The sequence below is a fragment of the Ammospiza nelsoni genome, chromosome 18 (assembly GCF_027579445.1).
Source record: "Ammospiza nelsoni isolate bAmmNel1 chromosome 18, bAmmNel1.pri, whole genome shotgun sequence".
NCBI classification, from domain to species: domain Eukaryota; kingdom Metazoa; phylum Chordata; class Aves; order Passeriformes; family Passerellidae; genus Ammospiza; species Ammospiza nelsoni.
In genome coordinates this window covers 7,725,615-7,751,594 of record NC_080650.1, presented here as the reverse complement: position 1 = coordinate 7,751,594, position 25,980 = coordinate 7,725,615, and the positions used below count along the sequence as shown (strand labels likewise).

Genomic DNA, 25,980 nt, shown 5'->3' with positions numbered 1-25,980 from the left:
TGCTGCTGGAGATCCCTTTCCAGACACAGTGGCCCTAGCCCTGTGTCAGTCTCTTCTCTTTACACACACACTCTGCCTGGCTGCAGCCAGGACTACACATGGTGGGAATGCTGAGACAGTGTTACAGGTGCTTTCCTCACTGAATGAGGAAAACAATAGTGGTAAATCATCATTAGAACTAAATTCAACATCCCCCTCTTGAATTTCTTTGCACATAAACTTCTGGAGCAGCATTTGAATCTTCCCAGTGTTGGAATTGATCTTCAGTCTCTTTGTTAAACATGCCCTGCAGAGAACATTTCCAGTCACCACAGTCAGGACCAGCTGGGCTGCACTGGCGAGCCCCTGTGCACCCAACCCTTCAGCACCTTGTTTTCTGGATTTAGCTCTGCAGAGAGCACTGTGGTGTCACTAGACAGCCATAACCCCGTGTTAATTGTGTTCCAGAGCAGTAAATATGAGCAATGAAGGCCCTTTCCCAAAGTTTAGAATGTCAGTAAATGAGTTTGATCATCCCACTCATCAGAAGATCACACTGAATATGTGCTTAGGCTGTGTCACTTTAAATACTTCTCTTTAATGCTATGGACAGATCTTGAGAACATATTAAAGCTTGGATAGGCAGGATGGGGGGAAGCTATAGGAAATACACATTGTTTCATGCCTAATGGTCCATTCTACATCATGTTTCCTTCAGGACAACTACAGTTTAATTTTGTCCTTTTCCAGAGTCAGCCTCCTTCCACAGATTGTGGTGTACCAGGATCCTGGCAGATCTCTTTCCCATGTAATTCTTGGGAAATCAGATGAGATGTCAGTTTGTAAAGAGCAGCGTCAGCCAGGACAAATGCCATTGTTTTAAATACACATTGCAGATGTTGAAAGTAATTAGTAAACACATGACCATGAATTACTGAAAACTATTCAGGGTTAGTGATGGGAAATATACTACATTTATCTCATGTCTCAAGAAATGTGCAGTGCTGAGGAGATGTGGGAAGTTTGGGACCTCTCCTTAGCAGTGCAGCTGCTGCACATCTCAGCCAAGCTCTGCTTTCAGGAATAACACACATCTGCTTGGACAGTCCTGACTTCCTTCTTAAAAGGGAACTTTGTTCCAGTAAGAGGAAAAGATGATTGATATTGGTAGAAAGATGCAAAATGTCTCTTATACTGGAGAATATTTGAAGGCTTTTCTTATTGTTTCTTCATTGCCATAAGTAGTATCTTGAAATGGAGGGCTTGTATGTGCTGGTAAATGCAAAAGAAACACTTCTGTTCCTCTGAGACTACTATAAATCAAACATAATCTTCATTTCCTGTAGTATGTCACTGAAAATGAGGCTTGGGTGTTTTTTGCAGCAAGGGAAAATACTTATCTGTTGCAGATTTTCTTGTAAAGCAGCTTGTGTCTGTAAATCCTGGTGCATGCACAGATAATGGCTTCCTGTTCCTACCCTGCCCAGGCTCCAGCTCTGAGCTGTGGGTCTCAGAAGGGCTCATCAGTGACATCAGCTTTCCATGGACCTGACATCTCTGATTCCTGATGCAGCATGTCTGCAAAAATGAGGAAATTTGAGATGTTGGAGTGGTTCTTCCCATTGGTGGCTCCATACATAAAGCCCTACACAAAAGAGTATTTTGATCAAATCAATGGGAACTTCACCCTTAAACTTCTGTCTTTCAGCACACCCAAATCTTACAAATAAACCCAGGGAATATTTAAATTACTTAATCTGACATTCCCACTAGCTACATTCAAAGTATTTTTTTCTTTCCTAATTCTTTAAAAGAGGATGTCACCCACAGTGTGCAGTGGATTTATTTCTAAAAGGTTTGGATCTGGAGCCATGTACTGTAACTTAGCAAAGCATACACAAATACTTTGAATCAATATTTAAATGGATCTCACAACTGAAAAATAAAAACTGTTTTATGCAGCATATCTTAAGGAAAGTAATGCCAAGGAATGTGGAATTGGTTTATCTATTAAAACTCAATTTAGGTTTCAGTTTATGGCTGTATTTATTTAATATTTAATAAAATATTATTTTATTATAATCAGTATCACCATTTTCTCTGGTAAGAACAGGAACAAAAGACACATAATGTCTTTTGCTGAATGTATGAAGTATTTCTGACTTAGTAAGATGTGACTATACACAAAGTTAAGATTTGAATTCAAGGAAGCACTTTTGTCCTTTTGATAATGTAAACCCTGATGTATCAGGAACTTTAAGCAAAAGCATTGGAACTTCCAAGGGAAAAACGAAACAAAATTCTTTCAAAAATAATAATTCTGGGAATGAGTGATTCACAGTCAGAGTGCTGTTCACAGCATGAACATTTCTAGACTATTTAACCACTGTTCCTCAGTACAAGCACTTCTTCTGTTTGCACCTCTGCTGATATTGGTGTGAGAAATTAAAAACATGCAGCATGTGTTTGGGGGGCTGCATTTGCTATAGGGTCTGCAGTGCAGCATTTCTCAGTCACACACCCCAAACAATTCCAGTTCTGTTGCCTGGCATTCCTGGGAACTGCACTTTCATAACGAGTCTCATAACAGGTTTCAAAGGTAACAAAAGTACATTTTCATCAAGTGACTAATGCACTGTAACTCTCATTGTCACAGGATGCTCTTTAATGCCAGAAGCTGGGGTGGGTTCAAAAAGCAAGAAGAAAAATTCATGGAAGAGAGAACCATCAAGATAAAACTTCTGGCTCAGGAAGCAGCTGAGCTGCAGATTGCAGGAATCTGGGAGGATGCACAGGCACAGTGCTGCTGTTATCTTTTCCTAAGCATCTGCTCCTGGGCGCTGCAGAGGCAGGGCACTGCCAGGACTGGCCTCTGCCCTTACCCCAAGTGCCCTTCCTTACATCCCTTTCTGGCTGAATGGGACTTCTTTGGAAGGGTTGTGGCTTCCCTGAACCCTTTGTGTGACAATTGGTCAGTGATCTGATTCAGCCATGACTTGGGAAAATTATTGCCTCAATAGCAAAGATTTTGAAAATTCTGGAGACTCTTTCACCCCTTCCACTAAATCCTGCCAAAGGAAAGGAGTGACAGTCGTGGGAGCACTAACTCCCACCTGTCCCTGTGTTGATGGCAGTCTGTAGTTTGGCATTGTCTGTGCCAACATCTTATAATTTCTTCAAATACTAAGCAGTTGTTTGTGATAGCAGTGCATTGGTCCAAAATCTTGTGTCCACCACAGTGTTCTAATTTAGTGAAAGAAAAACTGTCACAGTTGATCCTCTGGTGATTGTACAAAACACCTATGTGGAAATCCATGGAATAATTTAAAATAAAACCTTAATTTCTAAGGAAGACTGAAATGCCGTCTTTTAACTCTTCCAGGAAGGAAGTGTAAATCAGAACTTTCAGTTATAACATTACATTTTGTTCTAGGAAATTGAACTTGCTTGTGCTTTCACTGGCTTTTATCTTGTTCTTACTCAGATCCCATCAATGCTCAGTTGATAATAGGAGCACAATGTGAGTTGCAGATAATGCCAATCTGCCTTCAGCAGCATGTGTTTCACTCCCACATTCTCCTGTTGTGAGCTGCAGCCCTGTTTGCTTAATGGTGGGAATACAGACATAACAGAAATGTGTTTCTTGGTATTCAGAATTCTAAGTCAAAAGATTTGCTGCTAGGTCATACACACAAGCTGCCCTCTCAAAATGTGTGGATAGATGTCCAGGAGCTTTCCTGAACACAGTTCTTGTAGCTGGAAGATTGGAAAAAGCCTTTGGGGTACTCCTGCTAATACCTGTTTTAGTTTTGACAGTGTTGCACTTGGAGTTTGGGCTATGTAACACTGTTTCCCCATGAGATCCGTGTCTGTAACTTAACTGTAGGCGTCATTTGCACTCCGGGTTTGCCTGCTGGAGTCCCTGGCAGCTCCGAGAACTTGCAGGAGGAGCCCACTGGGCCCTTCAGCGGTGACAGCGACCGGGGCTCTCACAGGACCAGAGGGAAAGCCGTGAGGGAGAGAACAGTGTAAGTAAAGCAAATATCAGGATTTTTTGTAGAATGTTCGAGAGAGGAATTTGCTTCATGTGTGAATGAGCACCTGCAAACCAACCAGGCTGGTGTTACATGCTGCATTACAGTCAAATAGCACAAAGTTTAAGCTCGATTTCCCCCGGTTTTCACACCAGCCATGTTTACCATTGAGGAGCATCTCTAAACCCGCTGTAAGTGGAGCAATGCCAAAACTCAACGATGTTTGGGTGGAAAACAGAAACCAAACCATTCCTTGTAGATGTTCACTTCGGAACACGGCTCGGCGGCGGCCCCGGCCCGCGGGCTGCCGTGGCCGCGCCCGGCGGGGCGGGCGGGGGCCGCTCTGTCCCTCCTCTCGCTGCTCCCGGAGCCGCCTCTCGCTGCCGGCTCCGGCCGGGCGTGCACCATAGAGTGGCGCGGGGTAGGCGGGCGCTCCGCCGCGGTGGCTGCTGGGATGCGGGAGGGCTGCGGGGCGGAGCGGCGGATCGCGGCCTGGCGGCGGGAGCGGCCGCGGCCTCAGGTGAGCGGCGGGAAGGGGCCCCGGCCCCGGCGGCGGCGCCTCCGCCCCCTCAGCGCTGCAGGGGCTCCCCGCGCAGGCACGGCCCTGACCCTGCCTCCCGCCGCCGTTTGCGGGGGTTGTGCAGCCGGTGTGTGGGAAGGGAGAAGTGTATCCGGGGCAGGAGCCCCGGGACGCCGCGGTGGGGCCGTTCCGCGCACACCTTGATTTGTTTTTAAAGCAAGGAGGGATTAATGTGAGGTGCGGACAGGGCCGCGGGGCTGGGGGAGCCGAGATGCGAGGAGAGGATGGGGCAGGAAGTGCTGTCTCCACTCAGGCATTCCTCGGATGCTTTTAAACTTGCGGCGCCCACCGAGGGCTGCCCGGAGCCGGGGGATGCGCAGAGCGACCCGTGCCTGCTTTGGCAACAAACCCAACCCGTGCTGTAATTCTGTTTGTCTTTAATTATTGTTCACCTGCAGGTCAGAGACTTCATGGTATCGTGAGGCTTAAGCATGACTTGGAAATTATTTAAATACAAATTTTTCAGTTTGCTGTGCGTTGGCAGTATGTACACAATTATACTTCAGCTCTGTGGGTGTGAGGCAGAGCTGCCTATTTCCTGATGAGTGATCGTGGCTAATATGTTTATCTTTTTAATTTAAAAAGGCCCTGTTTCTCACAGTTTAACAGTGCTTTTTGACTCAGTAACTCGGCAAAAATACTGTCAAACGCTGCTTGCATAGAAACAACATCATCCCTAAAACTGATCATTCACAAGAACGGTATCACTGCCTCCTTTGTGCATTTCAAGCAGCTGTTTTCATTGATAAAACAGTGTGAAAGGAGGTTGTTTAGAGTCATGTGTTAGCGTTGAAATGGAGCTTTAAATAAAATATTTAAGATTAGAGCTTTAGGTTCGTGTGTTGATTTTTCTTCACCTTTTAAGAATAGTGCTTATGCAGGTGGTTGAACTCCTGTTTAGTCCTTGCTCCTTTTGCTGTGCATATGTGCTGTGCATGCTGTTGAGTCACAGGCATGTTCCAGATTTTGATTCCCAGTAGTAATCCCTGTACAGTTTCCTTGGTTTAAACACAATACCAGAAGGAAGTCTGCAGAACTTATGAGCTCTGAACATCAGTTCCAAGCCATAGCGTGGTCTGTCTGGAAAAGTCACAGCTGGGTTGTTGCATTTTCTGTAAATTCCATGTTTGGTGGAAGTGATGCAGTCATTTTCCTGAATAAGAGTAAAGCAGAATTGTTAGTGTGTAAAAGAGCATTCCTTCAATTGATAATACCTATTTCTAATGAGGGAAAATGGAACCATCTGGGATTGTTCATCTGGAGGAGGTTTCCCACAGTGGAGGTGAGGACGTGCCAGGAACAAACATGGCACACAGAACAGGCTGTGCTGGATACATTTGTTAGAGCTCAGTGATTCACACAATCATGCCATTTTTGCTATTATTGATGTGACTCAGATCTGACATATCTTCCTTGGGTTTTGTAGTTGTTTTAGTGAGAAACCATAAATACTGCTGTTTTACTGACATATCTTGGTGTTTCTGTCTGCTTTAAATCTGAAAAGTGACTTCAGAATGCTGATGCTGTTGAGACCATTTCCAGCACTGGGAAACCTGTTTAAGTCTTTACTCCTGTCTGTGGCTATTAAATACTGCCAAAAAAGTATCTGAGTTATATAATCTCTGATGGAAGAAAGAAGCTTCATTTGAGAAATCAGGAGGGCTGTTCTGCTGGTTGAGATGGCTGTGAGGTCACTCAGAAGTGATTATTTGAAAATGTTGTCTGATATCCTTACATGGCCATGCCTTTGTACATGTTTGTAGTGCTTTCTTTGTGCTGGCTCCTATTGAGAAGCTCCCAGTCTGCCTGTTCCTCACAGTTTACTTCTTGCATCCTGACAGGAACAAAGGAAATGACCCATTTTCCTTCCCCTCTCTTTCCCTCTCCCCGGAATGCTGCTCTTAGCAGGGACAGTGGGATGGCACATCCAGCTCAACTCGGTGGCACTTTGCTCCTTTGCATTGCCAGCATCAAATTGTTCAGGATAGGAATTTGTTGGAATCCAAAATGAAACTTTGTTGTGTTACCCACTGTTCAAAACCAGATTTGGACATTCCTGTGCTGTAGCACAGTGTCCCTTTTTTACTGCTAGGCCTGCTAAGTAGAGCCCAGCATTATTTACAGATAAAGTTTCACTGCTTTTTGTAATTTGTTGCAAATGTATCTTATCTATTCCTTTCTCCTTGAACTGTTTTTAATGTGCTGTTTTGCTTATCTCATACTGATTGAAAGAGTACTTTGAAAATCTAAAGAAAGTGGAGCAGATACAGTTCTTGCTCTGGTTTGCCTCAGTTGTGGAGTTTTTTATGCATTTTGTTCTGGACAATTGATAAGTAATTAGATGCTACAATTTTCAGGTGTGTGAACTCCCCAAAGTGTTGCCAGAGACTCAACTTCACCTTGTTTTGGTGTTTGAGCCAGCTGTGTGCAGACAGAGCTGTGGGTTTCTGTGCTCACTGATGCACAGCAGGGACTGGTGCAGTGCCAAGCTCTCACTGGTGAGCAGTACTGGGAGTGCTGTACTTGTTTGGTTCTGAAAGAGGATTTAACATGTGGCATTTTGTTCATTCTGAGCTTTTGATTTGTACTGTATGGTAGAGCTTTGGGAAGGCAGCACATGGTCTCCAGGGAGGTTTGGTGGAATGATTTTCGAGGAAACCTCATGAGGGCAGTATTAGGAATTACAAAATGTCAAGGCTGAGCAACTGAGCTCCCAAAGGAACCCTGACACCTTTGGTGTTGTGGAACAGCCAGCAGGTGTTTCTGTGGGTTTTTTTGTTGTTGTTGAGGTAACTTTTGGCTAGCACACTTCTGTTCTAACAAAAGGCATTGGGAAGTTACTACCTGGAAGTGTGAGCTGCAGCCATGATGTGATCAGAGCAGCTGGGCTGCTGCTTTGCCTACAGCAACTTTCAGTCAGAGTAAGACACAAGGTAATGTGGTTTGCCTTGTAAGAAACAGGTTTTGTAAGCTGTACTTGTGGAACAGATGATTTTATGAAAAAATGTTCTTCATGAGATAACAGACTAACTTTGAGGCTGAGCGTGTCATAATCAGTTGATGGCAATTTTGACTCTTCTGCTTTTTAATCAAGTAACTTGAGTAATGCTGCAATGGATGGGACTCTACTGTCAGCTTAAATCAGAAGTAGGGAATTTGCCATACATATTGAAACCTGAATCATGCCCCTGTCTCCTTTATTTATGGGCACTGGGCCTGGGTGATTCTCCTCTGGCATTACTGTGAGAAATGGGTCAGGTATATCTGCATTGGCACTCATTCACTATGAGCTTTTCTAAACTCTGGAACTATGTTACTAATTTTATTGACAAGGTGACAACAGAGGTTTCCAAACTTAGAAACAAGATGTCAACAGAGTTACTTCTGTCACTGGGACTGTGAGTGTCTTTAAGGATATGTGACAATGGTTGGCTGGAGGCTGGAATGAGCCTTTGCCTACTGGTCAAAGGAAAAGAAGTTCTGGTTTTCAAAACCATTCTTAGTGGATGCTTTCCAGAATGTTTTGAAGGAATACACAATTAGAGGCTGACAGATGATTAGAATGAGAACCTCCCTATTTTCCAGGCAATGAATGCATTGGGCTTTCATTAGTAAAAGCAAATGAGCTGGATATGGGGGAAAAGTTGGAGGAGGAAAAAAAACCAACTTTCCTTGCTTACAGGGTAGGTGGTACCTGCACAGCTGCCAGGATTTGAAATGCCTGCTGCAGGGCAAATGAAGTACCATGGGAGCTGAAGATCTGTTTTCTTTAGAACTCCAAGCAGCAATTATGCTAACTTCAACTTTTCCTTCAGTCCAGAGCTTGGACTGTGCCAGGATTTGACTGTCAAAGTTCCAGTGTCAGAAACTGGACTGTATCCTGCTGAAATGACTCCTGCTACCCAACAGGAAGGTCTGAACACACAGGTGCCTGCATAGGTCACTTCCCTACTTTTCCAGGCCAAGAGCTGCATTGTCAACAAAGCAAGCTGTGAAGTGCTCCTGCCGCTTCTGCGTTTCCTGTCCCTGCTCTGGGGCTGCTCTAAATGAAAGGGCTTTGCTCTTGCCCTGATAACTAATCTATAGCACAGCTAACATCCTTGAGTGAAGAGATAAGGGCTTGCCAAAGTCCAGCTGTTCTGGGTGTCTGAAACTAAGGAACAAATCTCTTTTGATAGTCCTTCACGCTGGCATGAAATTTTGAGTCCGGCATGGGTTAGCCAAGTGTAGTGTCCTGTTCAGCAACAGCACTTTGATGTTACTGAAAATAATGTTGTGTTCTGACCCTTACCTGGGAGTCCTGTAGGTGTCCTGTTCTCATGAGAATTTTTGGATATGGTAATAATTCTCAAATGTAATGTTTGGACAACATTTGCATTACATTCGCCTATCTGTGAACCATCCTTCTACAAAGACAGGATGGGTGAAAGTTTGTTATGATACTAAATTGTAATATTTTGCATTTTAAAGGAATTTTTCTGTTTTGAAATTTTTAAGTATTTAAATTAAGTACTCCTGTGACTTATTTCAGAAGGAAGACATTTTGATTATGGTTTGTTTGTTCTGGTAATCCTTGAGTATGTGACATGTCATTTTACTAGAATAAAATGTGATCAGTTCAAAATTAAAAGTAATGTAATCTTCAAGTCAGCTAACATGCACTATGGCTTTTTTTTCTTCCAGTGAGTGAAACTTGAAGTGAAGAAACATGTCTCAGTCCGGTGAAAAAGTAAAGGTAAAGAGATGGCTGCATAGCTAATATTTTGTCTAGAATCTATTGAACTTCTGAAAACGTTTGTAGTTTTACTGGAGTGCTAAAATTGTGAATAAATTATACCTTATTGCTTCAGATGTGTTTTTTAGAAGGAACTGCTTAGTTGAAACAGAGGTTGTATGAGATCCTAGTGATGGACTTTCTGGTGTTCAGCAGACATTCAGTCTCTGCTTACAAAGTTAAAATGGTACCTTCACCTAAGGAAATTTCATGTGACAAACCTTCATTCCTAATGTTTTTACCCACCTGGATGGGGTTTAAAAGGATTGGTAGCAAATAAGTAATTGCCTTTTAAGTGATTTCCCTTGTCTTCCCCCACACCACTGGAAGTGTATGGCATTGTAGAAAACCTGTTCTCATCATAAACTCATCTGTGAAGAAGACATTTGGTTCCAGATAGCCCACAGGGCCCTAAATCAGGTGGCTGCAGTTCTTATTTAGGCTCCTATGAGGTTTTCAGTCAATGGGTAACAGATGTTGCAGCAGACTGCCCTGTTCATAGCCCAAATTTCTTTGATAAGTTTTTCAGGCATGTTTCTTTTCCCTGCTTTTGTGTTAGAAGTCAAAGATTGTGAAGATAGGTGAACAACTTAAGCAGCAAAAGATACATCTCTGTGTGATTGTATCTCAGTAATCCCCCATTAGTACAATGTTCTTGTTTTTTACCTGTAAGCATATGGATTATTTTTATAGAAGCTAGTAGCAGCAGACACCAAATTTGACCAGTATTTTTTATTTTGAGCTGTATTTATTTCTTAAGATTAATAATAGAGTATCCTGCAAGCTTGCAGATTTTTATTTTATCCAAGGAGAGGCTTTGTTTGTGTAGCTCAAGGTATTTATCTGATTTCTATTTATATCAGCCTGCTTGGTAAATGAACCTTTTTAAGGTCTGCTTTGCTATTGCAGCAAAAATGGTTTCATTCTCTATTCTCCTTGTGCTTTATATACCCCTGCACTTTATTGTGTAGAATCAAGTAAACTCTTTTTCAGCTTTTTAGGGGGAAGGGGATCTCATTTGTATTCAACTTTTGTTTTCTTGTCAGTTTTCCGACTCGGCAGGCTATGTGGGATTTGCTAATCTGCCCAACCAGGTTCACAGGAAATCTGTGAAGAAGGGCTTTGAATTCACACTCATGGTGGTTGGTAAGTGAGCTCTTTAAGTATTTTTGACTGTTATACAACAACATTTCTTTCACATAGATGTGTACATCTTCCTGCTTAGCAATTGACTGTTAGCAGTAGAAAAAGCTTTGAACCTCTATACACTTTCTAATTGCATCTGTTACTGTTTTGTCATGTTTAGTAGGAGGGAGTATTTATAGTGATTGAAGATGATGACTTGGAGCCAACAGGACATTTTGGCATTCCTGATTAATTGTCAGATGACAGGGGTGGTTGTTTAATCTTTCTCTTGTTTCCCCACTGAAGGCATGAATGCAACCAGTGAGTGTCTTGCTGTTGAAATGGTGATGTTGCTGTTGTGCTTTCTGCTGTTGTGTACTGACTCACTCTGGTGTCAGAGATAAACCTGTAATTTACCTTTCTGTCAATGAGCACCTCTGAGTCCCTTTGATGGAGAGTCCTGTAGGCACAAAGCTCTTCCTAGTGATGTTGAATTATGTTTACATTAAATCAGTTTAATGGTTTGCATGTGCAAAAGGAGTCCACAGTTACCCTTCTGTAGCAGTCAGTGAAAAATGAAAATGTGCTCTGTAGTACCATTTGGAATTACCTGGTGACAGCATTCAGCAGTGTTTGTGAGATAAACAGGTAATTTGTGATAATTGTAGAGTTCTTGTGTCATGTAGTTTGTGATGAGAAATACAAATAATTTTTCATCTCAAATAATATGGCCAGTTGTTCTAAATGATGGCTCCTTTGATTCCATGAGTTAGGAAACAAGCACTTTTTTGCAACTCAGATTTAGTAGTTAAATTTACACATTTAACTTTGTTACTTAGATGTAGGACAAAATTTGTATCATTTGAAGTTACAGAATTATGAAACTTCTCAGCTGAATTTTGAGTAATTTGCTTGATGATTTTCAGTTTAATGGAACCTATATGTGCCTAAGTGTAAGGGTGCAAAACGTGACGATTAGTTTGGAATTGCTTTACTCATTTGTCTTCCCAGCAGTGTTCCAGGTTCAATTTGTAGCTTAGGAAAACCTTCAAGCTCTCAGAAATTTTCAGCAGGAGAGTTACAGCTCTAATTTTGTTAGTTTAAATGAAAAAAGCTGTAATTTCTCTCAAGTAACTGAGCTATCTCTAGATCTATAGTCCAAGTGCTGTATGACCTTTCAGCTTTATTGTGACATCTGTTACAGTAAACTTACAATTTTCATGTTACATTTATGAAAACACTGGAGGCTTGTTTTTCCGGTGTTTTCAAAGTGCTTAGCTGAACCTTTGATGTTTTTATATCAAAAGCTAGGGTGGATCCTGATGAACAAATTATTTTTCCTCCGTAATGTGGGCTTGGAGAAAGACAAGGTGCTTTAAAAATCCTGGAGTTAAAAGTGTATATGCTTAATAACCTGAATTATTTTGTTTGTAGGTGAGTCTGGCTTAGGAAAATCCACTTTAATTAACAGTCTGTTCCTGACTGATCTTTATCCAGAACGTTACATTCCTGGAGCTGCAGGTAAATGTGGTTTTGCAGTTCCTTCAGCACACTCCACCCTATAAAATTTCTTGTTCTTTCAGTTAATATTGCTTCATTCTTTACCCATTACATCACTTTGTCACGCAGTATTTAAATTTTCTAAATTATGTTTTGTTGAGTTGTCATTTTCTTATTTAGATTTCCTTTCAAAGACAGCTTTTGTTTCTTTATCAGCTGCTATTAAAAAGAACACCTCCCAAACCTTTTAGGTATCAATATACCTAAGTGTGGTTTTATTCTAATCTCCATTTCTTCTCACTGCTTTTTGTCTGTAGTGCCTTAAATCCTGGTTAGAGGTGTAAATAACCTTTTGGCAAAGAATCTATTGAGCTTCTGAGTATTATTATTTTATTTTTTCACATTGTCATAAGTAAACCCATGTTTTAGTTTATTGTTTACTTACAAAAACGTGGTGTTAAATTCTGCTTACTGCTTTGTCTATTTTGATAAAATATTTTGTGTCATGCAGGTTACAACACACTTGAGCTTGCAGTTCCTCCTGTGGGGGTCTCTGCAGGAATTGATAGGCAAATAACAATCCAAATGTTCCTTTATTTTAGAGAAAATAGAGAGGACAGTTCAAATCGAAGCTTCCACAGTAGAGATAGAGGAGCGAGGGGTGAAGCTGCGTTTAACTGTAGTTGACACACCAGGATATGGAGATGCCATTAACAGCCAGGACTGGTATGTGTGGAAATCCTGCTTTGTTAATAAAGTGTGTGTCTTACACAAACACTATTCTAGTGTGTCTGGTACTTTCTAAACTTCCAATTTCAATTTTCTAACCACTTCTGATGTTTTTAAAAGTTTTGTAGGGTGTGTCTATAATTCTGCCTCAAAGTTAAGAGCCTCTCCTTCAAAAAGTTTCTCTGAGCACTGCAGTCAGCTTTTTGTCTCTATGGCCATTCCAATCAAACAAAATTCTGGTGGGGGGAAACTTTTTGTCTTTTACTTTCTGTGTCTCTGGCCCATCCAGTTTCCATGTTTTTAAGACAGTTCTTTTCATTCTCTGTGCTCTATGTGTACTACCAGCAACTTGGGTAGAACTGGTTGTTTTTTATGATGAAATTGCCACTTGGCTCTCTCTGGCCTAAATATCAACAACAATCTTTAATGAATGAAATAATTGTCAGTAGATACACTGGAAAATATACATAATTGCTTTAGCATAATGATTATGAAGAAAGAAATCTGTAAAGCAGCTTGAGAGGAATGGGGCAATTTGTGACAAACTAAATTCTTAAATGTAATTTCCAAATAATCACATTCAGGCAATTCTCTTTAACTGTGGAAAGCTGATGAATTTTTTCAAATAAGGATTAGAAATTCTTACTGGGATGCTTCTAGTTTCAGTGGATTAAAACTTTGAATTTTCGCATGGTTGTCTTTTAACAAGTGCCAACAATATTTATTTTATTTAGTTGTTAATTCTGTTGACACTTTATTTGTGGTGGTGGTAATCCCAAAGCAAACAAGGATCACTGAGCAGAGAAATGCAGCATAAAGCTAATACAGGCTGATTTGGATCCTTCACTTAAAGACCAGGGAATAGATAAATAGCAGATAAATAAACATATATAATGCTAATAGAATGTTTTGCAATCTTTCAGTGACAGAATGATGTATCTGCAGTGTTCTTATTATCAGATGGTTTTTCTCTTCTTTCTATGGTGTAAATGTAGGAACACAGCAAAAGTAAAGACAGTGAAGTTCTGTAATGCACTAAATGAAAGTCTGAAAGTGAAGCTCTAGTGAGATTTTTATTTTCCTCCCACTTTTCCTACTCTAGTAAGTTGAAAAAAATGGAACTTTTGGTATAACACAAAGGCATCTTTCTGGGCTGCATCATGGTCTTGCTTATTTTGTGCTCTGTTGACTAGAGCTTCCTTCCGCTGGAGCTGAGGCTCTGCAGCCTGTGCATTGTGTTAGAGAGAGCTCTTCCTGTTGATTGTGTTCTAATGCCCTTTGTTTATTCTGCTCAGATGTTTCTTAGAGACCTACGTGTTCAGATTTTCCCCTTTCTTTTTGGAGGTGTTCTGAATAGAATCATTCTGTGGTGATTCAGAGCTGAGTAGAACAGGTTAGACGTAATTTTATGTGACAAACCTGAAACATCAAATACACTACAGGAACAAATAGTACTTACATCTTACCATTAACTGCATCTTTTTATTTTGTATCTCTTTAGTCCACTTATGTCACATGAAAAGCCTTTCAGCCACAGCAAGTGTCATTTTGACAAAGTCTCTTAATCTTTACAGGATGTCTTTGGGAGTTGGATGGGCAAACTCTTTGTTTTGAGCTGTAGTGAAGACTAACCCAGAGCAACCACCTTCCTTCCTTGCTAGTTCAGAGGAAGGAGCAAGTTCATGTTCTTGAACTTATGTTTGTGTTCAGGAGCATTTACTGCAATCATGGTTCACCAGTAGATAGTGCTGATCATGATCCAAGATTTATAAAGCTCTTTTTTTGGGAAGGCTGTAATTTGTGCAGACTACTTGTTTTTCAAGGTGACAGATTTTACTAAGGCTGTTTTTGAGCACAGATAAAGTGGCACGGTGTCTCTAGGAGATGGCAATTGCTGGGAGAGTTTCAAATATCTTTCTCCTGAGTAGGTTCCCTAAATGGCTTTTAGTCTCTGTGCATTGATGAAAGGGCTAAATTTTAGAGTTTGACTTTTGGGGATGGGAGCTGAGGTAAATTTTTATGTATTTTATGTCAAAGAAGAAGTACTGATTAGGATTCTGTGCTAGTAGGAGTGTGTCCAGGAGGTCTATTGGATAGGATTGGAAAAACAACAGTGTTGAATTGGGAAATGCTTTGTTATAGATTTAGTACAACACACTTTCTGAAGTAGTGTAATTCTTGTTTTCTGGATGCTACTGTACTTAAAACAGTATGAAAGGTAAGTTGGAGGTGAAGCACAGTTAACCATGATGATTTTTTAAAGATTCTGTGTGAAGCTTTAGTGCAGGCTGGAGTTCTGTGCTCTAGAATCAGGCCCACAGCTAGGATTGCTCATGGCATCACTTTAGGAGTGTGTTTGGAGAACAGCAAAATTCTCTGTGGTGGGAGGTTTGACACATTCAAAGTCTTTCCATGCATAAGTACATTGGGATCATGAGAGAAGCATGTCCTTAAAATAACATCTTCCATCAGAACAGAGGGGATCTAATCAAGAGAGGAAAAAAATTGCTTGAGGCTTAGATTTACTTTGATATCTGGCCTCAAAAAAGTGGTTGACAAAAACAGACTACAAGTGAACTTGTTAGCTATTGCTGATCACACTCTATTTCATCTTGCTTGCAGTGTCACAGGTCATTCTTTGATAGCTGCTCTCAGCTCTTTGGCTGCTGCTAAATTTTTTTCTTTCTTATTTTGCTTTTTTTTTTTTTAACTGACTAAGGCTATATTTTATAGGTTTTGGCAGCTTGATAATATTGTTCATTTTCCCCAGTGGGTTTAAATGCAGCGTTTGTGCTGTTTGCTGTTAGAATACAGGATGTGCTATCTCCCATGTAATGACACAGTGTGGTGTGAGCCAGGTGTTTCCCGGAAGTCAGGAGCTACAGGACACTGACACCGTATTTACAGGGAAAATTAGACCTAGAAAACTGCACGTCAACTAATGGCATTGCCAGGGAAATGTGTGACAGTTCTCTCCCATTGTTAGTGTTTGGTTTCTGTCCTAGTATTTGTATGTCTTCAGTCTCGTTACCTTTTACCAGCCAAGAGAGGTATTGAAGATTAACAGGAACAAAAGCCATATTGATGTGTTTCAGCACATTTAGGTTTTAAGATGCTGTTTCCTAATGAGTAGCACGAAGGTCAAAACCCAATGAATTCCATCTTTTGCTTTCTTGTCTTCTGTAATATGACTTAGAATAGCTAAATCTTACAATGATGTAAATGTGTGTGTATATATTCTACTGTGGATTTATTCCTTCTTAATTCAAAAGCTTACTTAGCTTTGGAGAATCAAATTCCCTCCAGGATCTCTTCCATCATTCTTTTTACTTTCTTTTATTATCTCCTTTGCAGCCATGCGGCCCTGGGTAAAATGTTGCTGCCTATTGCAGTGTTTGCCAGCATTCTGTGTTCATTTTCCAAATTATTAATTTTCTTTTATCTGTTCTGTTTCCTCCTTAAGTGTATCTCATCAAGTTTGTGTTTTCTCAGCAACAGAAATATGGGTGTTCCTATTTCTCAAACTTTCTGCTTAGTTTGTTCTCAAGTAGTTTAAGACATATTCATGATACACAATCATCTGCCTCACCTTATCTACGTCAGCTGTTTCCTTCCCTTCCCCTGCAGTACCTGATATAAAGTGTCCTTTTATATGAATGGTGTTTGCAGGTGTCTGCATGCTCTGGAATAGCTTAAAATGATCTTCTTAGTTATGTGTTGTTTTCTTTTCTCTCTGGTCACTGCTCTCTGGGTCTGATTAATCTGTAATCAGATTTTGTGCTCATTTACTTCTTTGCAGGGAATATTTTAAATTGTCTTAAACTTAGTAGTTTTTTCCTTTGCCAATAGAAAAGAATTCTGTAAGGTAACAAAAATAACTTAATAAATCATGTGATGCTTGAGTGCATGACTTGCAAATGTATTTGTACTTAATTCTAACAGAATACCAGAATTTTCAGAGGTAACTATAGAAACCTGGCTCTAGGGTCAGGGTTGTAAATCAAGAGGATATCCGGGATATGTCATTCATCAACCAGTTTAAAAACAAATCTTCAGCCCCTAACCCCAGAAAAAAAAGCAGAAAAATCCTCAGTCTTCTGTTCCTGTGTTGTCTCAGCACCAAGTGCTTTTTTCTGAACTGGCACTTGAACTTTTTATCCAGTGAACAGAGTACCTGGCTCTAGGCATAAGTTGACACTTGGTGGTTGTTATGAAAGCACCCTTTTGCATTATCAAAATATTTTTCCTCAGTAAAAAATATTTTTACTGGATAAAATGCTAGGAAGTTGAATTTTCTGTAACAGTAGTGTTTTGATTCTTTCCTTATTATTTAAAGCTGATATAAGATGCCTGTCTTTCTTCCCCCTCCCATACCACAGCTTCAAAACAATTATCCACTACATTGACAACCAGTTTGAGCGGTACCTCCATGATGAGAGTGGGCTGAACAGGCGCCACATCATCGACAACAGAGTCCACTGCTGCTTCTACTTCATCTCTCCTTTTGGGCATGGGTAAGGAAAACCTTGAGCTTTGGTACTTCAGGGTGTTGTACCTCCATAGCAGATCATAAGTCTGTTCATTACTTGAGCTGGTAACTTAGCAGTAATGTTAATTGAGTCCCCAACCTGTCAGTTAGTGCAATTAAAACAGTCCATGGTGATTAGTGCTCTCCTTTACTGTGTCCCCTTTTGCATTTAATATTGTTTCAAGGCAGTCAGTACTGCGTTGTTTATCACTCAGAAACATAAATGCTTTTAACATCCACTTCATTATATAGAGACAGTTTTAATTATAGCTTAAACTTTGCACAATCAAGTTGATAAGCAAAGACATTAAGTTCAATGGCTTAATTTATTATGAAAATACTGTTTATATGGACACTTGAAATAAATAATTTTAAATACATTTGGTCTGTTATAAAGTAAACAACACAAAACTCCATGCCTATTTTAAATCTTTTTTTTTTCCTGCTTGTTGGCAGACTGAAGCCATTAGATGTGGAGTTCATGAAGGCTCTTCATGGAAAGGTCAACATTGTCCCTGTGATTGCCAAGGCTGACACCCTGACACTGAAGGAGAGGGAGAGGCTGAAGAGAAGAGTAGGTCTAACACTTGGTCATGAGAACAGAGCAATCCATACAATTTAAAGACAAATATAAAGTAATTTCTAATTGAAGAGGGGTAAATGATATTGGCCAAGGACCTAATCTTGGGGAAGTGGGAGGTGGGAAGGCTTCACTGAAGGCTGATGTGCTTTGCCAGTTACATTTGCTAAGAATGTGGTTGTTCTTGGCTTCATGTATCTTAGCAAAGCTGTGCACCCAGTAGCAACACTGTTTGTAACAAGGGTTCAGACAATCCTGAAAGAAGTGGAGATGTCTGAGAGCAGCGGCCAGAGTGCCCCTTAGTTCTTGAGAAGGTTAAAAGTGAGAACAGTGTGACTGTATGAACCTTGTCTGCAATGCAGGCAAAGATCCACTGAAAAGAGAAGGAGATACTTGTACAGAAATGAGCAGCTTTATGGTGAACCTGGTGAAAGGAGGAAGGAAATTTTAAAAAGTCTGTTCATTGAGACAAGAAGATCTTTGGATCTTTGGATCTTGCTGGGAGAAATTCTGTCCCAGCTCTTGAACTTTAATTTTGTTCCTCCACAAATACTATATGGTAATGACAGGTGCACTGCTTTCAAATTGAAGGAACTCATAGGGAAATCATAAAGCAAAAATGTGGCTGATTGTGCAGGTTTTATTGCTTTTCCTTTTCTGTTACTGTACTGACTTTGTAAATGATTTTTATCTCACACTGTTTGTGGAGCTGCCACTTTTTGTAAAGCTCCCATAATTCACCCTTTCAGCAGTGTATTTCAGGCTCAGTATTCACAGTTGTTACTTTTTGGTTCAGCATTTGAGAGCAGAATGATGTTGAAAGATTTGAAGGAGGCATTTAAGTGGAACAATAATTATTTAAAAATACAATTCACTGGGAATTTAACTAACTTTTAACTAACTGGTCTTTAAAACAGTCTGGACTTAGACATATGGACACCACATTTATGCACTGCTAAGTACAACAAGAAGAAGGGCATCTGTAGTCTAAGGGAGTGGTTAGGGAGCAGGTAAACAAGTTTCATTATTTTTATACTGCTGGCAAAGGTCATTCTGCAAACTGAGTTTATATTAAGTCAAATGTATAATGTGCTTCCAAAGCTTTGAAAATCAAAGCTACTGTATATTGTTCTAACTCAAAGCATCTTGGCCAACAGAGTCTCTAATCAAGAGTAGGAATCAAAGTCCTGCTTTGCTGACGCAGCTTGAAGTCTTACTTTTTTTAGATGTTTCTGCCATTTGGCCATCAATCTGAAGTAAAATGTTTTTGTTTTGCCGCTATGGATTAAGCAGCAAGATTAGCTTGTGGTGCTTGCAAAGGAAACCCAGCTTGGAGTAATTCCTGTTTGGGCTTTCTGGAATTCAAAGTTATTTTTTTAAACTTTTGAGTGGGAAGAAATGCACGACAGTTTCACAAGCTGTGCCATGCAAGGGTGCTAAGGAAACATGCTCAAAAGAATGACTTCATGAGAGGGGAACTAATATTTTGACTTTTTTTTTAATTTCCCATGGGAAGGCTAATCTTTAGGAACACAGAATCCTCTGAGGCCAATAAAATTCAGATTTGAAGAAGCAAAATGCTGTTTCATTGTTAGGAGCATAAAATACAGTTTGTTTTTATTGCAATTCTTTTTCCTTTCAGGAAAACACTAGGTTTAACAGCTGTAATATATTATTCTAGCACCCCTTGCTGTTGGCTTTCCCGTTATTGTTCCACTTGCATTTTATCTCAAAAGATCTCAGCCAGGTTAAATGTGCTTTCTTGTTTTATGCAACTACTTAAAGGCATCAAACTGCAGTGCTGCCCCACCCATCCCAGCTGTGCATCTTTTATTGGCATTTGGTGTCAGTTCAGGTCTCTTTCATTTTGCAAAATAGCAACAAAATCCATTTATTTAAATGGCATTTTGTGAATGTCTTATTTACTTTTTGGCAACACTTACTCCCAAATTTCTTTTCTCTCTATAACATGTTGCTCTCTGTGTAGGTGGGGGCTCATGGTACTCAGTGCGCGCGCGTGTGTGAGTGTAGGGGATGTTTATATACCTGGCAGGAAAACAATGTCAGGGAACAGCTGTGGCTCATACATGGACTTTCATTTGCCAATGGTCTGGAGAATTGTTTTCTTTTAAACACCTGTTAAATAACCAAGTTCTGGTTGGACAATTTTCATTTATACTGTAGCTGTCAGTTGCCATCATGACAGAGGATGGAGGAAGCCAGCAATACTCAGAGAAGGCTCATTAAGACCTCTCTATTTAAAGTCTGCTTGTTTTCATGCTACCAAGTTAATTTCCAGTTGTATACACACTAATGGCATCACAAGTCCTTACAGAGGCTCTTCTGAATATTTTTACCATTACTTCAAAACTCTCCCTGAATTTGCCCACACTTTGTCTGTGCTGAGAGTTCATTGAGCAGGGCAGCTGCTTGGTCCAGGTGATGTTTGTGGGGTTACAGTCACTGCTCTAGGAAGTTTGCACAGTTCCCCTATTCTGCTGAAACATCCAGGATCACTTTGGAGAGTGTCATTGTGGAATCTCAGCATTCTTCATGCTCTCCTTACACCACCACACTTCCTTTACTGAGAGTAACTTGTCAGTGCATTTGCTGCAGTGACAAGAGCTGACCTAAGTATATTCAGTAGTGTGGCAGCAGAAACATTCTCTTTGGTTTTGAAATGGAATTGACTTGTGCCACCTTTTGAAACTGCCAAAGGCCTGGAGTTATGCTGGCTGCTCACCCCTGCAGTGATTTCATTAGGAAAAGAATGTGCCCAGGAATACAGATACTGTATTTTTTATGTTACCCTCAGACATTAGTGACAAAGAAAACTGTTTAAGAACAGGATCTTTTTCTTAGTGGATTTTTAATGACTTTCTCCAGTTTAAGTGGATAATCAGCTTTTATCTTTTTTGATTCAAGAGGCACTAGGCACTGTCTTCTACATTTTTGAATGTATGAAATGCACAAAATATACTTTGACACAGGGTGAATGGTTTGAATTCTGTCACTATTGAATTCCTTCTTGTTACTTCACTTTTTTTCATATTAACCTCACTTTGCTTCTGTATTTGCCTTGTAAAACTTCTGGCATTTTAAAATTATTTACTTGCTGTGTTTTCCAAAAATACATTTATCTTTGGTGCCTTTTAAAAAATCTTCAAGCCTGTGCTATTTTGCCATTTAAACACTGAGTCAGGTGAATATTTGTGATAGACTAGTTAATCAAGTTCATATATTTTAAACTCTATTCAATATTTGAATACCTCTTCCATTAATTAAGAGTATTATTCTTTCTTTTTTGCAAACTTTCAGGTTCTGGATGAGATTTCTGAACATGGCATTCGGATTTATCAGCTCCCTGATGCAGATTCTGATGAAGATGAGGAGTTTAAAGAGCAAACTAGAGTTTTAAAGGCAAGTTTCACTCCTAGTTTATCATTTTGCTGCTGTAGTTATTCAATCTACAACGTGCCTAAAGGTACTTTATTCCTTTCACAATGTGTTGAAAATCTCAGTTTTCTTTGTGTGTTGACTCTGAATTATAATCCCTTTTATTCCAGTCTCTGCTTTATCAGAATTCCAAGTGTAGTGTGTCATGACTTTCTCTTCTTTCCTCTTTTAAGTGTAAACCACTGTTCACCTTGAACTAGTATTTGCAGTCTGTTTTCTGACTCAAACGTTTTAACATGTGAGCAGGGAGAGAGATTGTGGGTGTTGTAGTTGCTGTACTAATTAACAACTTGCCTTGTGTTAAAGCAGATAATCAAGGTTTTACTGAAGTAATTTCCTCTTTGTGCTTGCAAAGGTGTTTGAAGAATGTGTCTGAAATTCTCTTTCTAGCTACTTCACTCTGCATCTGAAGTATGTTTCTGTTGGCTGTTCTCCATGCATGATGTTATGTCAGATGACACATTATGCCCAAACTGTACTTGAACAACAGTTGAGTGTTCCTAAAGTGAGGCGTCATTTCCTTCTGGGCCTCTGTTAAAACAAATCAGTCCTAACACAGCTACAGGTGCTCCTAAGGAGAGGTTCCATTGCCTAAAATGGGATTTGTTGGTTTTTTAAAGTGAGAGGGTTTTAGTAGAGAGTGTTTGTCAGCATTTCTTTTCCCCCTCTCTTGCCTGTTACTTGAATCATTGTGTTTTCTTTAAAAGAAAGACAAAGCAAAATACAACAACTAACCAGCCAAAAATCAAAACAGTAACTTGTTTTTTCTGTCTTAACTAGGCTAGCATTCCCTTTGCTGTTATTGGATCCAATCAACTTATTGAAGTGAAGGGGAAAAAAATCCGAGGCCGCCTGTACCCCTGGGGAGTTGTTGAGGTTGAAAATCCAGAGCACAACGATTTCCTCAAGCTGCGCACAATGCTGGTGTGAGTAATGGTGGAGTGATCCCATCTCCTGTGCTGACGTCACTGCACAATGGCCACAAACCTATGGCAATGTTCATTCCTTAATTTAAAACTAGCCCTGATGCCAGCATACAGTTACATTCTAGTCCCCTGCAGCTTGTTTTTCTGCTGTACCCTCTGATCTCTCAATTCAGAAAGTATTTTCTATATTTTATGTTTCCAGATATATGTGATGATTTTATGCCTTATGTAAACTTATCTGATGGCTGAACATACCAACTGAAGTTTTGTTATAGTGCAGTTGGTGGGGCAGAGAGGCTTTTAAAATACTCTTCAAAGTGTAGAATATTCCAAAAGCAAAGTGCAATTTTCTTGGCAGTAGGGTAAATCCTTTGTTAAGTATGACACCCCACCCCGTTATGATTTTAGCCGATACGGATATTCTGCCTGCGTAAATGGTTTGAAGTGATTTTTTTAAAAAACGATGTTTTTCTATTGTTGGAAATGAATTCCGTTGTGTCATTCCAAATTGTGTCTGCACTGGGCAGGGATTGCCCTCTGCTGGGCACTGGGAGCAAGTGGGTTTTCCTTTTTTTTGTCTTGGCAATTGGAAATTGTTAAGCAATCTCAGCAGCTGTACGAGCCAAGCAGCTCCACCTAGTTCCCGGTTACAAATGATATTTGACAGCACTAAAGAGTAATAAAATACTTTTGGAATTAAAGTATCTTTCTGAATTACTGTCTTTGCAAGTTCTTAACACTGCAAAAACTGGTATAAACAACTCATCTGAAATAATTAATGACCAAGAGGAGGACAGCATCTTTTGGGTCTTTGAATGATATTGGTGGGGCACTTAGGAATGAGTTAAAGATCAATGAACTTGGAAGCAGAGTTCTGGCTGGCTTGGTCTGTAAGGATTTAATTTTCTGGTAAATACATTAGTTAGATAAAACAGAAGCAGAAGATAAAAGAGTGTTTTTCTTTGCTTTGCTGAGTGTTCAACAGCCTTTTGCATGTTCTAGGACTCACATGCAGGACCTGCAGGAGGTGACCCAAGACTTGCACTATGAGAATTTCCGTTCCGAGAGGCTAAAACGCACTGGCAAGTAAGTGTGGGCTGCCCTGGGTTCTGCTGCTCTCACTGCCCACTGACAGGGAATCTGCTCTTCCTCCTAACCAATCCCACCTGTAAACAATTATTTCTGATGAGATTTCAATCTGTGGAATTCTGAGATTTGTATGAAATGCTCTTCTTGAAGAAGAATAATATATAGCGAAGTGCTGTGCTTATAAGCAGCTTAAATCCCTTTTGCTCTATGCTTTTAATTGGAATGTGCAGGAAGAAGGTGCCTGCAAGCAAGATAGGTTTTATGTAATGATTTCTGCTTGAAGAAAATGAATGCTAGTGGGCAAATTTAAATAGGCCCCAGTCTGTCTGCTTAGGGAGGTATTGCTTCTCTTGCTCCTTCATGTGTAGCTAAAGAGAGTTTAGACCAAACAATGTTTTCTGATAATTTGTATGTTTTATGGAGTTTCTTATATCTTTTTTAATTCTTGGCAAGGCTATCCTTGGCAACTTAATGCAAAAAGTCCACAACTGCCTTTGCTGCATCTTTTTGGATAGTAATTTACTTTTGTCCACATTTCACTTGTTCTTCAAGTATCCAGCAAAGCATTTTGATGTTAAAGAAGAAATGAAATAGCCTACACAGCTTTTTAGTGATTGATTTTTGTACCGTGGATGGATAGTGAAGGAAATCTCTTCATTAAAGTAAATTGCAAAAAAAAAAAAAATCCATATAGCAGTAAAGAAAATTTAAGAAATGGGGAGTGAATAGCCGGAGAGGTAAAGATGGCCTTTTACAGAAGGGCAGCATGATTTTTAAAATGTCCTAATTTGCCCTTCTTCTACATGGAAGAATGTAGACTTTGATGTTATATTAATTGAAATATGAGTCTTGAATCTGTTCTTGGAGATTTTTACTTCTGTCAATGCATTCTTTTCTTATGCTGTCTTATGCATTCTTATGCTGTCAATGCATTCTTTTCTTCAATAGGCCTGTTGAAGAAGAAGTGGTGGACAAGGATAGAATCCTCCAGCAGAAAGAGGCTGAGGTAAGAGGAGCTTTCTAAAACTGGTTCTTTAAAAAGCCATGCTAGGTTCCAATTTCTGCATCAGCTGCTGCCTGTGGCAGGTAGGATTGGAGTTGTGTAAAATGACAGGCAGAACCTGACCATACAAGTGGCCCTTGCAGTGTTTTGTTTGTAGTCACTTGCACTGTGGATGGGAGGGAGTGTGTGCACTCCTGGTTGTAGACAGAATGTTTATCATTTCCTGTTTGGCTGCTGATTTTCCATAAGGATATTTGCTATTTTAAGTATTGAAATCAATTTATATTTGTCAGCTACACATGTTGGGTGCTGTGGTGGGATAGACTGACAGTCTCATGTCATTTCAGATGTGCAGGTGCTTACTGCAAGCACATTATCAATAAATTTGTTCTTGTGTCTTGTGGCTGTGGAGTAGAAGTAGGCTCTTGAGATTAAAAAATCCCATAATATAATTAATACATGTGCTTTTTCATCTTAACCTTGACTTACATCATAGTATTTTTGTTGTGCCTGTCAGTTTATGAAATCAGTGTTTTCAAACTCTGATTTCTCACTCTGTTTCCAAGTTATTGCTAGGCCTTTTAGCTTAGTATCTTAATGCTGAAGTTGTAGAGACTCAGAATTTTTTAGGCTGGTATTTAAATTCTAGCAGTATGCTGCCAGTGCTTATACTGCTTGCAGTCTGAAAACTTACTGCCAATTGCAAGATAGTGGGGTTTTTTCTCTTTATCCTTCTTTTATCCAATTCAGCTTGGATTCACATTCATAACTGCAGGAAAGATCATTGCACATGTGCAGCGATTTGGAATAAAAAATAAAAAAACTACAAACAGTTTTGTGTGTTTCTGAGGTGGAAAATTGGTTTCCATACATGGAAATTTTTGAAATTTAATTTGGTCTATGCATTTCCTTTTTCCCTTATAGCATCCATATTTAAAAATAGCTGACCCTGGTTAGCTATTGGCTAACCCTGGCATGCTGCTATAAATAGGAAAAAATTTTCCTATAAGGAAATACAGAAGCAGCTGATTATCACCATAATTAGTAGTTAATAATATGAATTACTGGAAATTGAGTGAGCTGCATATTTATCACTATATAACTGCATTTCAGCTGCACAAGCACACTTGATGACTGTGCACATACAAGAGTGGAACTTCTGCAAGTGTTCTGTACACAAATTAACTGCCTCCATTTCCTGGGGCATGTGCAAAGCAGCAGGAGCCCATCAGCTGATAGCCAGCAGCACTGAATGCTTCAAAAAGTCAAGAGCATTTTTTGAAAAGATTGTTTGTTTTTCTATTTTCCCTTAATGATTCCAAGCAGACAAGTAGACATAAAGAATTTAAGTCATAACTGTTTCTCCTGTTATTTGAACTGTGTAAATTGCCCATGCCTAGTAGTTAAGTAGAATTTTGGGTATCCTTGTAGAACTATTTGTTTTAAGACCTGTGTCTGAAGAAAGTCTCCTATAAATATTTTCCCTGGAAACTGTTGATATGACAGGCACTATATATATATATATATATATATATATAAAATATACTTTTATTTTCTATTTATGCATTGACACAGAGTGGTCAAAATAGACCAGTATATAAATATGTAATGTGTCTTTTATATAACATGGCTTAAAGGGATGAAATTTTGAATTTCTCAGGGGGCAGTCTTTGTAAG

General features: G+C 39.7%; 1 protein-coding gene across 2 annotated transcripts in view; it reads left to right on the top strand.

Moving 5' to 3' along the window:
• The first annotated feature begins 8,782 nt into the window (after nucleotides 1-8,782).
• The window catches only part of LOC132081660 (septin-2), a 29,503-nt gene continuing 12,305 nt past the window's right edge, over nucleotides 8,783-25,980 (top strand). The window contains exons 1-11 of one of the 2 annotated variants that reach the window (XM_059485512.1): nucleotides 8,783-8,931; nucleotides 9,277-9,328; nucleotides 10,414-10,513; nucleotides 11,927-12,013; nucleotides 12,595-12,718; nucleotides 17,101-17,235; nucleotides 17,706-17,823; nucleotides 21,148-21,249; nucleotides 22,066-22,211; nucleotides 23,214-23,297; nucleotides 24,249-24,306. In XM_059485512.1, coding sequence (XP_059341495.1) covers nucleotides 9,302-9,328; nucleotides 10,414-10,513; nucleotides 11,927-12,013; nucleotides 12,595-12,718; nucleotides 17,101-17,235; nucleotides 17,706-17,823; nucleotides 21,148-21,249; nucleotides 22,066-22,211; nucleotides 23,214-23,297; nucleotides 24,249-24,306 — 981 coding nt within the window. In that variant the 5' untranslated portion in view covers nucleotides 8,783-8,931; nucleotides 9,277-9,301. The remainder of the gene's footprint in view (nucleotides 8,932-9,276; nucleotides 9,329-10,413; nucleotides 10,514-11,926; nucleotides 12,014-12,594; nucleotides 12,719-17,100; nucleotides 17,236-17,705; nucleotides 17,824-21,147; nucleotides 21,250-22,065; nucleotides 22,212-23,213; nucleotides 23,298-24,248; nucleotides 24,307-25,980) is intronic. The other variant, XM_059485511.1, reaches the window with a different exon arrangement.